At 36.8% G+C, this 14,728-nt stretch overlaps 1 protein-coding gene across 1 annotated transcript in view; it reads left to right on the forward strand.

The window, feature by feature from the left end:
* LOC126455701 (ATP-binding cassette sub-family C member 4-like) overlaps positions 1-14,728 on the forward strand; it is a 285,023-nt gene that overhangs the window by 221,852 nt on the left and 48,443 nt on the right. Inside the window, exons 14-17 of the mRNA XM_050091469.1 lie at positions 684-1,000; positions 6,755-6,834; positions 10,576-10,726; positions 13,833-13,939. Of these exons, the coding sequence (XP_049947426.1) occupies positions 684-1,000; positions 6,755-6,834; positions 10,576-10,726; positions 13,833-13,939 (655 nt within the window). The remainder of the gene's footprint in view (positions 1-683; positions 1,001-6,754; positions 6,835-10,575; positions 10,727-13,832; positions 13,940-14,728) is intronic.

Raw genomic sequence — 14,728 nt, forward strand, 5'->3', positions numbered from 1 at the left:
GTTAAATAATCACAAATTAATGATCAAAGCTTCCAAAATATTACATATGTTAAACATAGTTTATATTTCGCATGTAAGTGATTTTACATTGAATAAAAATGTTTTTTGGAGTGAATTGCAAAAGTGGTTTAGACAATGAATAATAAATGTTAGCTGGGAGCAACCAAAGTAAAATTTCATGGTTTATGTGACATGTGCTATATTTTGAACAAATTGAGTTATGGAAAGCTACACTGCTGTCTAAAAACATTTGTCTTGGAAATTACATTCCCACACATATTTATCTGTTTGAAAGTGAAACTGAGGGAATGAGCAGTTTTCTGGAATATCATGCTTATGAGCTGTAACTTTCAAAAATGTTCTCGTTAATGACAAATAAATAAACAAAATATTATTGCTGAAAATACTCCAGTGTATTTATTGTGTATTTCAAAGTGAAAATGGCATCAAAAAATTTAAACATAACAGCAGTAACAAGATGTTCATTTTTATCCAGTTGGCCTAATATTGGTATATTATAAGCTGCAAAAATGACTTTTTTAACATATCATTTTATCATTAAGCTTCAAAACTGCTTCTCTCATATTGTGTCTGGCATATAATGTAATGTAAATTATAAAATGTAGTTTGTTCCTTTAATTTGAAGGAATTTTCTAATTATAGGAATTCAATCTTGTTGGCAGGACTACTCAGGAAGAAAAAAGGAAACTACATATGTTGCCAGATAATAAAGAATTTTATAATGTGAGTGAAGCTTCTCAGGATGAAATAATTATTCACAGTAATGGAACAGCCCAAGCAGGAAATCATGATGAACTGCTGACCACAGAAAATTACATCTCCCTGTATGTTGGGATTATTGTTGCTTTGCTTGTGACAGCATTCACACGTTCACTTGCCTTCTACAAAATCTGTGTCACTTGTTCAAAAAACCTTCACAACAAGATGTTCACTAATCTTATGAAGGCCCCAATGAGATTCTTCCATACAAATCCATCAGGTACGTAAAAATAAAAAACACGTAGTAACAACAACAACAATAATAATAATAATGAATATATTGTATTGACTACTAAGTAGTACTGTTCCTGACTGCTATTTTCATTATACATTGACTGGCTCTTTTGAGGGACAAACACAAAAGTGGTAGTTAGTGACAGGTAAAATGGCTCCCAGGGTGCTTTAATATTGTTAGTGTTTAGTGTTGTTCCCAGGCCTCATAGGGTACATAAGGGTCATGAAGAGTGTCAGATATTGAGTGTTCTCTGTGAAGAATGTGGAGATGCTGTTGTATTTGTGTGAGACAACTCTGTCAACACCGGGTAATATTTGAGTGTGGCCTCATTGTGGATCTCCATGTGACCAGCTGGTTGAATTGTGCAATATCCAGATTTGTGGGTGCATTTTCAGACATGACAGTGCCCCGATGTTAGACTGCATGGGAGTGTAAAGGCATGTACACTTGTCCTGAACGTTGTGGTTGACCATCTCTGATCATCATAAGGGAGTATCACCATATTGTCCACCAAGCATGCTGTAACCTCGTCACATCTGTACCTGCCAAGCAAAGGAGTTGCTGCAACATTCTGTATCATCCTGCACCTCTGATTGGAGATTCGGAGCAGCCATATAGGGAAATACTATACCACCACAGCTGCATTTTGTGTGGTATCATGACTGGAAAGTATGGACTGCTGATGAATGGTAACACATTGTGCTCAGTGATGAATCGTAGCTCTGCTCTACTCCATATGACAGTTTCAGTGAGTATAGTGATGACTTGGAGAGAGGTGCCCTTCTTCCATTGTTTTGGGGTGGTTCAGCAGTGTTACTTCTGATGACAGGCTGTTAGGAACCATTGGGTATGGCTTCAGGTCACAGCTTGTAGTGAGTGAGGGAACCCTGATGCCACAACGGTATGTTATGGACCCATTGCCTCCTCATGTGTTACCTCTCTTATGATAGTATTGTGGTGCCATTGCTCTACAGGACAAACCTTGTCCACACAAGGCACATATCTCCTTGAAGCCTCTGTGTGATGTTGAGGTTTCTCCCATAGCCAGCAAGGCCCCCAGATCTGTCCCGTTAGACATCTGGGGGACTAGTTCGGACATTCCTAGGTCCCAGTGCCAGTATCCAGGATATTAAGGACCAGTTAAAATTGTTGTGTGCCAGCTTGGCTCAGTAGATAATACAAAAGCTTTATGATACCATCCCAACTGAAACAGTGCATGCATCTAGGCCAGTGGGGATGCCTCCTATTGGTAAGTGGGTCATCCAGACAAGTTCTTCGTAAATTTTACTGAAATAACATCGCTTACCCTCGATCAATGAACATCTACATGGATACTCTGCAAATCACACTTAAGTACCTGGAAGGGGGTTTACTGAACCACCTTCACAATAATTCTCTCTTTATCCAATCTCATCTCAAAGAGTGCATGGAAAAAATGAACACCTATACCTTTCTGTTTGAGCTCTAATTTCCCTTATTTAATTATGATGATAATTCCTCCCTGTGTAGGTTAGCATCAACAATATATTTTCAAATTTGGAGGAGAAAGTTGGTGATAGAAATTCTGTTGGAAGATTCCACTGTGACAAAAAAAAAATGCCTTAGTTTTAATGATGACCACCTCAAATCCTGTATCATGTCAGTGACACTCTTTGCCTATTTCATGATAATACAAAATGTGCTGCTCTTCTTTGAACTTTCACAATGTACTCCAATAATCTTACCTGGTACAGATCTCAGACTGTGCAGCAGAACTCCAGAAGAGGACAGATAAGCATAGTGTAGGCAATCTCTTTAGTAGATCTTCTACATTTTCTAAGTGATCTGCCAATAAAAGACAGTCTTTGGTTTGCCTTTCCCACAGCATCTTTTATGTGTTCTTTCCAATTTAAGTTGTTTGTAATTGCAATCCCTACGTATTTACTTGAATTTACAACCTTTAGATTTGACTGATTTATCCTGTAACCAAAATTTAACAGATTCCTTTTAGCACTCCTGTGGATGAGCTCACACTTTTCACTATTTAGGGTCAACTGCCAATTTTCGCACCATACAGATATCTTTTTTAAATGATTTTGCAATTTGTTTTGATCTTCTGATGAGTTTACTAGATTACTAGACGATAAATGACAGCGTCATCTGTGAACAACCTAAGACAGCTGCTCACATTGTCTCCTAAATCACTTATATAGATAAGGAACCGCAGAGGGCCTATAATGCTACTGTGGGGAATGCCAGAAATCATGCCTGTTTTACTTGAAGACTTTCCATCAGTTACTATGAACTATGACCTACTTGACAGGAAACCATGAATCCAGTCACATAACTCAGATAATATTCCATATGCATGCAATTTCAGTACAAGCTGCTTGCGTGGTACAGTGTCAAAAGCCTTCTGGGAATCTGAATCAATTTGAAATCCCTTGTGAAAAGCACTCAGCACTTTGTGTGAGTGAAGAGTTAGGTGTGTTTCACAAGAACAATATTTTCTAAATCTGTGTTGACTGTGTGTCAATAGACCATTCTGTTTAAGGTAATTCATAATGTTCAAACACAATATATTTTCCAAAGTTCACTCCATATTGACATTAAGTTTCATTTCATTTCCTCTTCCATTTCTGGGTGCTTTGCTTTTTCTTTGTCTGGCAGTGCATATTGTGTTGTAGTTTTGGTAACACATCAATACTGCCAATGACCGTATGAATATCTAGGGAACCCATCAGCTTTCCTTCCATAATACTGCAGTAATTCCCCAGCTTCATTGGACACATGAAAAGAAGGAACAGGAACATACGTTCTGTTCATTATAGTAAATGTGTTGAGCCATTTCTCCTGTAAAGTAATTTTCAGGTCCATTTATTGCATAAAGGGGTTACACATAGTGTAGTAGTGTAGCAATGAATATTTTCATAAACATGACTATTATAATTCTTAAAGATGTCCTAAGAAATCACAATAATGTTGATTCAAATGTGCAGGTCAGTAGAACACTGTCAGGTGTCGATTCTTTTGATTCTTTGAGGGGTGAGATCAACATAAAGTCAACAGTAAAGTGATTGAGCAGCTTCATGTGAAAACCCAGATAATAAAATTTATACAGTGCCGGTTCTATTAAGGTGACACTTCCAAAATGAAGAATGTCTCCAGGAGTTCTCTAACTGGGACTCCAAAGCCCTCTCTTCTGTTCCAGTGTAGGCATTGCATACAATTGGAATTTGCTGGTTCCATGGAGCGAACTGGAGACCATTGGTGTGCCTTCCAGTGATGCAATAGTCCCTTGATCATTGACCTGAAAGAGAGACGTGGGGATATCAGATCCTGTGGATGGATGAGACAGTGCTGCTGATAGCCACAGCTGTGATGGTGTACATTGATGACAATTAATGCAACTGGAGGAGTACTGGCAATGGGAATGTCAGTGGCTGTGGTACGGGTGATGGCTGTCATCAAAGCAGGATGATATTTGGATGTGACAGTGGCAGAGATGTTGTGACAGTCAAGGACAAATATCAAGCCATTGTGGAACAGTACTAACCTGGTGATGTTGCCATAAATACTCAGTGGCACAAGATGGAATGAATTCTCCTACTCTGAAAAAGCTTTGATTGTTTATCACAAAGTTGAACAACATTCAAATACCATTGATTTCAGTTGAATATGTTTTCACTTTTATTTGTATTAAAGCACACTTCAGCAGTGATCATTTCACAAACAACCCTCTTTATATTTTTAACTGTTTGACAGCCAGAATATGATTATTAATGATATTCTGATCAGTCCAGTTTCCTTCAAATGAATACTAAGACAGCAAGTTTGGTATAAGCCATAATAAGGTCCTCACAATGACAATGTGTCTTATACATATTCTCATATTGGTAAAGTAAAGTTTTATGGTATGAAAAGCTGGGAGACCCTGATGGGCATGTTCAGCTGCCTGAATGGAAATTTGTTTTCCATACTTTGTGGCCAAAGGCAACTTTCCTTCACAAAGTGTAATGTGTTGTGTGTTGTTTAAGTGTAAATGTTAAATGTAGATGACTGTAATTCATGTGTATGTAGTGTGATGTCATGTATGTGATCGATGATAATTAGGGCACATATACTACTACTCTCGATACATAGACTACTCAGTCTGATGGATGGATCACCATCAGTGTCACAAGCCCTCACTTCATGAGAAACTGGGAAGCAGTTTGAAATTTAATCCAGGACATTGGTATTGAGATTGGTGATTAGGGGCTAGATGTAATCATCCATCCTGTCCCCTCTGCTGTGTAGGCAAAGCAGGAAACTGCCTACACTGCTTGGTGTACACAGAAGGGCACCCATCCAAATACTGGCCATGCTTGACAGTGTCCATCTTCAGTGATCTGATGGGAACTAGTTTATCCACCACAGCATGGCCATTGACATTCTCATGTTGAAGTCAGATGAAAGCTGAATGGAACTGCTTTTTACATTTTGTTCTTATTATCAGTCCTTCAGACTGAAATACCCGCAGCTCGTGGTCGTGCGGTAGCATTCTCGCTTCCCACGCCCGGGTTCCCGAGTTCAATTCCCGGCGGGGTCAGGGATTTTCTCTGCCTCGTGATGACTGGGTGTTGTGTGCTGTCCTTAGGTTAGTTAGGTTTAAGTAGTTCTAAGTTCTAGGGGACTGCTGACCATAGATGTTAAGTCCCATAGTGCTCAGAGCCATTTGATTTTTTTGAATCAGACTGAAATATGATTCAAATTATCTCTAGGCACTATTCTTTTTGCAAATAATGGTGTTGCAAGGATTCCCAATCATGTAATTTTATTACATAGATGTCACTGTCTTGATTGCCATACACAAAACAGTTTCTTCTTGGTAATTACTTGAAGTGACATAGAGATGCTAGTTGGATGATAGCTAGCCACCAACTTTTATACAGAGGTGTTAATGCAGATTCCATCACAGAGATGTTATCTGGCTGATAGCTAAGCATGGACTCTCAGAAGTTCACAAAAGACACTGTTCACTGATATTGGCAGACTGTGACACAAAGTGGTGCGAGCAGAGCAAATGTTATTCACTAAATGATGGATTCATTGAATGAGAGATGTATAAACACAGGCATATGGATAATTGATAAAAACCGTAACAATATTTTACATAACAACAACATAAGGGTGTCATGCTATTGAGTCACACAATAATTTTCATTAACTGTATGTTAAATAATTGCAAAGTTGCTTCTAAGGTTCTTGGGTGTACCACCGGAAGCTGTCATCGAAGGTCTATGATATTTTGGTGAAGCACTGTTCTGCCATCGTCAGGTTGTACTGATGGAATGGGGGGTCTTTGGTGCACTCCTGGTATGTATACCTGTGGTTTCAGAGTTCTGACCTTGCAGGCTCCGTGCCATGCTCGGTGGTGAGGGGACATGCAGCTGCAGTGCCTGTAACACAGCAGGAAGAATACTTTAAACACCCAAGTACCTTCATTGTAAGATTGTCATGTTTTCACTTAATTACTGTTGTTTTACACTTCACTAACTGATTCATATGCAAGAAACTCACATGCTGTCCCTCTGATTGTCCATGTTGAACCTGAAACTATTTTTAAGTGACTTATTACTTGCAGACAGCAGCCTCCTCACAAATACTAGTTGTTGATGAGTGTATCATTCTAGATTTCTCATATAGTCTTTTAACATTCTTTACTGCATCCTTTAGATTTATTTTTCAGTTTGATGTCAAACTCGATAATTGTTTCAGGACGTATACTAAACCGATTCTCAAAAGATATGGGTGCTGTAGATGAGATTCTTCCCAAGTCATTGTTGGAAGCTATTCAGGTCAGTATTTTATGAATAATATTCTTGTGTACTGGCATGATTAAATAAACATAATAAACATGGCATCAGTAAATAACACTAACATTAAGAATGTAAGACTGTTAAAAAACAAACACCAAGTAAAAAAAGTTTTGGTAGAAGAATATGGAAGTTGTGATTACTTTTCAGTCTATCTTCAGTACAATTTGTTTATTTTTTTGGAGTCTATCGAGACCAACTTTTGTAAACTATTCAGAAAGTTAATTAATTTAATATCATTACAGAACATTGACTTACAAATTACAGTTTGGGACAAGAAAAAAAAATAGTGAGCTTCCTCTGGTTATCTACCATAGAAAGCAATGAGCTATTGGATTCCCACTGGAGAAAACAGAAGGGGCATTCATTTCCCCAGCTTAGAATTAATTAATCCATGAAGTAAATTGAAGCTTCTGAGCAGTGCTTATCCTGCAATTATCTACAGTGCTATCAAAGGATACAACAAAGAATTGGATGAGATAGTCATTTGACAAAAGGCAGTGAATAGACAGTGACACTCTGTGTTGTAATATGCTTTACATGTCATGCAGAGAACATGGGATGTCAAAGTTTATATAGATTCATGGATTCCTCCTTCCCCTCTCTCTGCCCTTCTCCTTGTCTTCCCTTTCTCTGTCCATCTCCTACTTTTCCCTCTCTTTCTGTCCATCTCCCCTCCCCCCCCTCCCCCCCATTTCTCTCTACATCACCATGTTATCACCCCCACCTCAATAGGAAATTGGTGCTTAATAACTCCACAGTATTTGTTTCCAGACAGCAAATAGTATGTGCACCAAGTTTAGGTGAAATCAATCCAAGGGTTTACACCTATGGCTTCACTCGCATATCCACATGTCACATAAATTTAACATATTCCACAAATATTTAACCTATATCGAACTTTGCCCTGTAGTTCTGTTTTCGTGTAGCTCAGTGTTTATTTACATCATATTTCATGAGCTATGTGTCATACAACAATGTAATTTTGGAGTTACATTTTTAAATGCTTGCCTCAAATCATCGAATCTATGGCGCTTTGTGAAGAAACTTTAACTGACAACAAACATGAGAGTTGCATTGCTTAATGATACATCTGCTGAAGATTTCTTTGAGCAATTGCTGACTATCGGTAATTGTCGAGTACCTGTCGAAGAATCGAGCGGATTGATTTCATTTCCTCATAATTTCTGTAACTTTGTCTCATTGAAAGACGAACTTATCAACAAAGTATTCCCAAACATCATTACTAACTACAAAAGTAATGAATGGTTGAGTGAGTGAGCAATTTTAGCGGCTAAGAGTAAAGATGTAGATGACCTAAACTACATAATTCAGAATGAGATCATTGGTAAAATGCATTCATTCAAATCTATTGACTGTGTAACAAATGACGATGAAGCCACCAACTATCCAATTGAATTTTTAAACTCTTAGGATGTGCCTGACATACCACCGCACAATTTATGCCTAAAAGTTGGCTCCGTAGTAATCATGCTTCGAAACATAAACCAACCAAAACTGTGCAACGGTAAACGTTTTGAGGTAAGTAAATTGATGACCAATGTTATTTACGCGATGATACTCAAAGGAAAATTCGAGGGTGAGGAAGTTCTCATTCAGAGGATCCCGATGGTCCCAACCGATGTGCCGTTTGAGTTTAAAAGACTTCAATTTCCGATCCGTCTTGCATTCGCCATGACCATTAACAAATCACAAGGCCAATCCTTGAAAGTTTGTGGTTTAAATCTGGAATATCCATATTTTTCAAATGGTCAATTATATGTGGCATGTTCACGGGTCGGAAGACCATATGCGTTGTTTGTTCTTGCGCCTGATAATAAAACAAAAAATGTTGTGTATCACAAGGTACTGAATTGAAGAGTGGAAGCTATGCACCAAAAAACATAAAGAATCATTAAAATACTTAATTTTTATTTGTCCTAATAAAAAATTGAACTTAACATTCAAAATCTGATTATTTATTGGCTTTAAGGCGGAACAGAGTTCGCCGGGTCAGCAAGTGAAATATAAATGCTCTGAGTAACTGGAAGTCACCCACTGGGATTTTTTGTGATCTCTCAAAGGCTTTTGACTGTGTAAATCATGGAATACTTCTAGATAAGCTCAAGTACTGTGTCCCAGTTGGGATAGTGCTCAGATGGTTTAAATCATATCTAACTGGAAGAGAGAAGAAATAAACAGTTCACACAGTATGCAAAAAACTGGTGATTTCTCAAACTGGGGAACAATCAATAATGGGGTGCCGCAAGGTTCGGTGCTGTTCTTTATATATATTAATGACTTACCATTTTATATTCACGCAGACGCAAAACTGGTACTTTTTGCCAATAATAAAAGTATAGCCATCACACCTAACAGACAAGACTTAACTGATGAAATTGTAAATGATGTTTTTCAGAAAATCATTAAGTGGTTCTCTGCAAATGGGCTCTCATTAAACTTTGACAAAACACAGTATATACAGTTCCACACAGTAAATGGAATGACACCATTAATAAATATTGACTTTGATCAGAAATTGGTAGCTAAGGTAGAATATTCAAAATTTATAGGTGTATGCATTGATGAGGGGTTGAACTGGAAAAAACACACTGAAGATCTGCTGAGACGTTTGTATTCAGCTACTTATGCTATTAGGGTCATTGCAAATTTTGCCAATATACATCTTAGTAAATTAGCTTACCATGCCTATTTTCATTCTCTGCTTTCGTATGGCATCATATTCTGGGGTAACTCATCATTCAGTAAAAGAGTATTCATTGCACAAAAGCGTGTAATCAGAATAATTGCTGGAGCTCATCCGAGATCATCTTGCAGACACTTATTTAAAGAGCTAGGGATCTTCACTGTAACTTCACAATATATATATATTCACTTATGAAATTTGTTATTAAGAATCTGAACAAATTCAAAAGTAATAGCAGTGTACATGGCTACAACACTAGGAGAAAGGATGATCTTCACTACTCAAGATTAAATCTAACTTTGGCTCAGAAGGGGGTAAATTATGCTGCCACAAAAGTCTTTGGTCACTTACCTAATAGCATCAAAAGTCTGACAGATAGCCACATAGCATTTAAAAGGAAATAAAAAGAATTTCTGAATGGCAACTCCTTCTACCCATTAGATGAATTTTTGGATATAGTAAGTGGGTAATTTCCCCACCCCCCACCCATAAAAGAAAGAAAAAATATTAAGTGTCATGTAATATTTTGTATAATGTAATATCTTGTATAGACACCTTTTATTAGCCTGACATGTTCCACAACATTACAAAGTGTCGTATTCATGATCTATGGAACAAGTACTAATCTAATCTAATCTGCAACATTTCAAATCATATGCGCTAATACAATCTTTAGTATATATGTAAATACACTTAACAAAAGTAATTTCAGTAAAAATAAATCTCTAAATTACTATAAAATCCAACATTATTCTAAATCCATTACATTAAAAACTGTTAATGCAAGTCTCAAGTAAACAGTAATACCCATTTCTGTTAAATGTGTGGCACTGGTTACTTAGAGCAGTGGCCAACAGACAAATCTGCATTTTATCTGTTAGAAACTGAACAAAACTGTTTCAAGAATGTCACTCAACAATTTTTTCTGTTATTTTATTGAAATTTATTATGCTTATGTGTCTACCCCTATGTGTCACTTCTGACTCCTACTTACTTATTTTTGTTTACTGTTTCAGGCATTGATGCTTGTGGTTGGAACATTGTTTGTATCTGTCTCTGTTAACTGGGTATATCTTATACCCATAATAATTATGGGATGTATATTTTGGTGTGTAAGGAAAGTTTACCTCAAATCTTCCAAGAATCTGAAACGACTGGAAGGAATGAGTAAGTTTGAAACAAAATTGTAAAATATATATCAAAATAGTTTAGATCTGTAGAAAAAGTTTTCATCAAGTTCGTGGAAAATGCTGCCTGTGTCACAGAGCAGCATTTTTCAGTGTTTACATGAGAATTGTAACATAGGGAAAATATCATCTGTACACTGCTGCTTGCAAAATATGAATCAATTTTTGAAATATATTATTATGAATTCCATGACACATTTATCAAATTCCAAGTGTAATCATGAAGTGAAAAAGGAAAGGAAAGTAAAATTTTTAACTATACAATTCAGGTGGAAGTAATTTAAACAAATCTGAGTTGCTTGCACACAAAGTTCTGCACAGTAAGGACCAACAGTAAGCTGCTAAACATGTTGAAAGGCTTTAATTTTTCATTATTATCTACAGTATATAGATAGGATACTATTCTCAAGTGACTGGGATTTTCCCCCTGAAGATTCAAAAAGGTTATTATTTTGGTATTCCCTTTATCAATCCAGCAACCAAACAACTGTCACTCAGTAAGGAAGTTACAACCATTGCCTTTCTGACTCCTTCACTCTCTTTAGACCCATAAAAAGTTAATTGATCAAATTTTATGGAATCACTGTGTGTTTGTGTGTGTGTGTGTGTGTGTGTTTGAGATTATAAGTCTTAAGCTGTTAAAAGTATGAAGTAGAGAGTGTGACAACTGTAAAAAGTATTTTGCACTTATATATTGTCATTTGTTATAAGTTCTTCATCCTCATGGTACAGTCATCATAGCTTAATGTTCCCTTCATGCTAAATCTGCATATATTAAATCAGTAACACTAGGAATGTATTTTCTTTTCAAAATTGATTTATTTCACAATCTGCAATTTCCACAATTTAACAGACTTCGTAACAAAAACTGATAACTTCCAACAGTCTTGTGCCAAAATGTGTACTGACCACTTCAGCCAGTTCAGTTACCGTACAACTTTGTGAGCTATTTCTTTATTCCTTAAAGATGATGACTGTAATACTGTGGTTCAATACAAGCAACAGCTGAACAAGTCTATTGCAAACATGTGAACATATATTGAAAGGGGACAGCATCTCTGTCTGTGCACAAGAGATGCAATAACTAATAATGGAGTGGTCGATGCTAATGAGTTCAGTCAATTTGTCATACTAACTTCAACTTTGACTCCCTGTCATATGTAATGAGATGGAATAAACACCGTGATATTTTTGATCTTTTTGTGACCATAATGTGGATCCCTAAATGGCCTGAAATAATGTGGATCCCTATATGGCCTGCCATAACATCGAAGTTCCTCCTAGGACAGAAAGTAACTGACTGCAATGATATCATCACATATTTCTTTCACGGAAAGGTTAGATATTTGTTGTTATTGTCATTAAGGGCGAGGTATTTGGTGCTCTTAGATTTGCGCTAAAGGATGGCAAAAGTGTGTTTTACCATAATGAACTGATTTCTCTGTTTTGAAATATGTGTTTTCTGTTATTAATGATGCATATCTCAACATTGATCATATTGTACATGAATTCATAATGAATCATGTGATATACGGCCATTATGGTATCCTGTATCAATGAAATCCTTAAATGGTGGACAGAAAAGTGCACTAGAATGGTAAGGACATTTTGTCCAATGAGGATGGCTGTACTTCATACTGAAAGCAAAGCAGAGATGATGTTGGGTCCACCGTGCAAATCAATATGATAATCGCTGGCAATAGTGCTGTTCACATGGGCAATCAACAGATCATACCACTTCAGTCCTGCGTTTATTAAGGCTGTTAATGTGGTCGTCAATATTGTGCACCATAACTCATTCAAAGCCATGAAATATGTTCACAAATATGTAGACAAAGTTAATAATCCAGCGGTATTTAATGTGATGAAAGGACAACTCACAGATTGGGAGGAACATAGTTATTCTGTATCAATCATGCCATTACTTGAGCAGAAATGAATCAAGCATATCTTTGCATTCCCTGTAGGTGACAGTCATACATCTCACAATTTATATTTAGAATGATCAGCATGTGTATTTTAATGAAAACAACATAAAAACTACAAAAAATTGACCACATTCTATCAACTGTGCTATGAATGCCAGTTAGCTGAAACACTGCTGTACCAAGGCAGTCCTCATTATTACACCTGGGTCACCAGAAGGCAGAAATTTAAGCATAATATTATCTGGCGTCATGTTGATGATCACTCACACAAAACTACTCTTATGTGCGGTGTGTGTGGTCCTACATCATTCTAACACTTGAAAATTGTTGACTGTCACATGTGCAGAACCTGCAGAGAGGCCCACAAGGCTCTACCTATAGTCATAAAGTTTGTTCGATACACCATATTATAGTGATTTCATTTATGGTGTTCAAGGGATGTAGATTGCAGTAGTTATGCAGAAATGAACAGACTTGCATAAAATATACAAGTGTGAAGCACTGTATCAAGCAAGTATTTTTCCTGACACTACTAAAACTGCATGCAGTGTTTGATATGCATAACGATTTAATAGTAGTAGTAGTAATAGTCATAGTCACAGTAGTGCAGTTGAATAACTGTTTCAAGTATTGACATGCCAGAGAAAATACAATCAAAATTATATTTTGTTTTACTAAAATATTAAAAATTAACTAGACTTCTTTCTAATAATTTTTTATTATTTATTCCACTTTTTCATCCAAGTGGGAGGAGACCGCTTTGGATGATAATGCAACTGTCCAAAGAGGGGTGGGAGGGGGTGACAGTACTGGCTGTGAGAGCTGAGATGTGTATGATGGTTAAGGTGAGTTGGCAAGGGGAAGGGGTCAGGCTTGGAGGTACTTGCCATAGAGCCCCAGTGACTGCAGCTACACCCCATTAGCTATCCTTATGCAAAATTTCAACTCAAACCATTCTCTTCAAATAACTCTCCCTCCTTTTCCCTCTCCCACAATCTTTCTCTCTCTCTTCATTTTTATGTATTAGGATAGATTAGACAAATGATAAAAAAGATGGAAAAAAGAATAATGCTCTTACTCTTTCTATGTCAAGTTAATGAACAGTTTGTTACAGTACTTGAATGAAACTTTTTACCTGATTTATTTTTCTTTCTACAGCTAAGAGTCCAGTATTTACACATGTAATAGCAACTCTGCAGGGTCTGACAACAATTAGAGCCTATAATGCTGAGGATATTCTCAAAGAAGAATTTGATAAACATCAGGTAACTCATATTTCCCATCTGACTTTTGCTTGGAGAGGTTCTTTACAACTGCAATATATTAAATTAGCTGCAGGTCCACTTGACACAATTCCACATTACAGAAGCATGTTAAGACTAAAATGGAAAATGCTCTAATTCCCATATTCAGTCCTAAAAATGGGCTGGGAATTTTTCATCATTTTAAAAGCCCCCTCCACCTTGACATAGCCAGCTGTCAAAGTAAGTGCTTCTCTGAGATCATTGGGTGTTACAGACTGCATCTCCTCTTTGACATTAAAAAAATTTGAAACTGTAATGCACATCTGTCAAAATGGTGCTGTTGTAAGATGCCATTGCTGCCTGTGTAGCAGAATGCAGCAGTTGGTTGGTGCCATCGCAACTCAGTTTAAGAGATAATAAAAGATGAACTGGTAATCTGAGCAAGATGCAGTTCATCAATAGTCTTTTTGAGTAAACATAGCTCTTTGTTAACAGTAAAAAATCACATTAGACGAAATGTGCAACAGTAATCTGGAATAAGGAACCCTTTAATATATTGTAAGATCACTACACTGGGCAAATTTCTCTCAAGTAAAGCAAATAAACAAGAATACAATTGCAAAAAATGTGAAAGTCCATTGTGATATGAGATAATAATTCATATCTGTATTAAACTAAATGAACATATTGTTATGAGTGAGGTGGCACAGTGGTTAGCACAGTGAACTCACATTCACGTGGACAGTTCTTCCAACTTGCATCCAGACATCCAGATTTAAGTTTTCCATGATTCCCGAAGTCGTCCCAGGC

The sequence above is a fragment of the Schistocerca serialis genome, chromosome 2 (genome assembly GCF_023864345.2).
Source record: "Schistocerca serialis cubense isolate TAMUIC-IGC-003099 chromosome 2, iqSchSeri2.2, whole genome shotgun sequence".
NCBI classification, from domain to species: Eukaryota; Metazoa; Arthropoda; class Insecta; order Orthoptera; family Acrididae; genus Schistocerca; species Schistocerca serialis.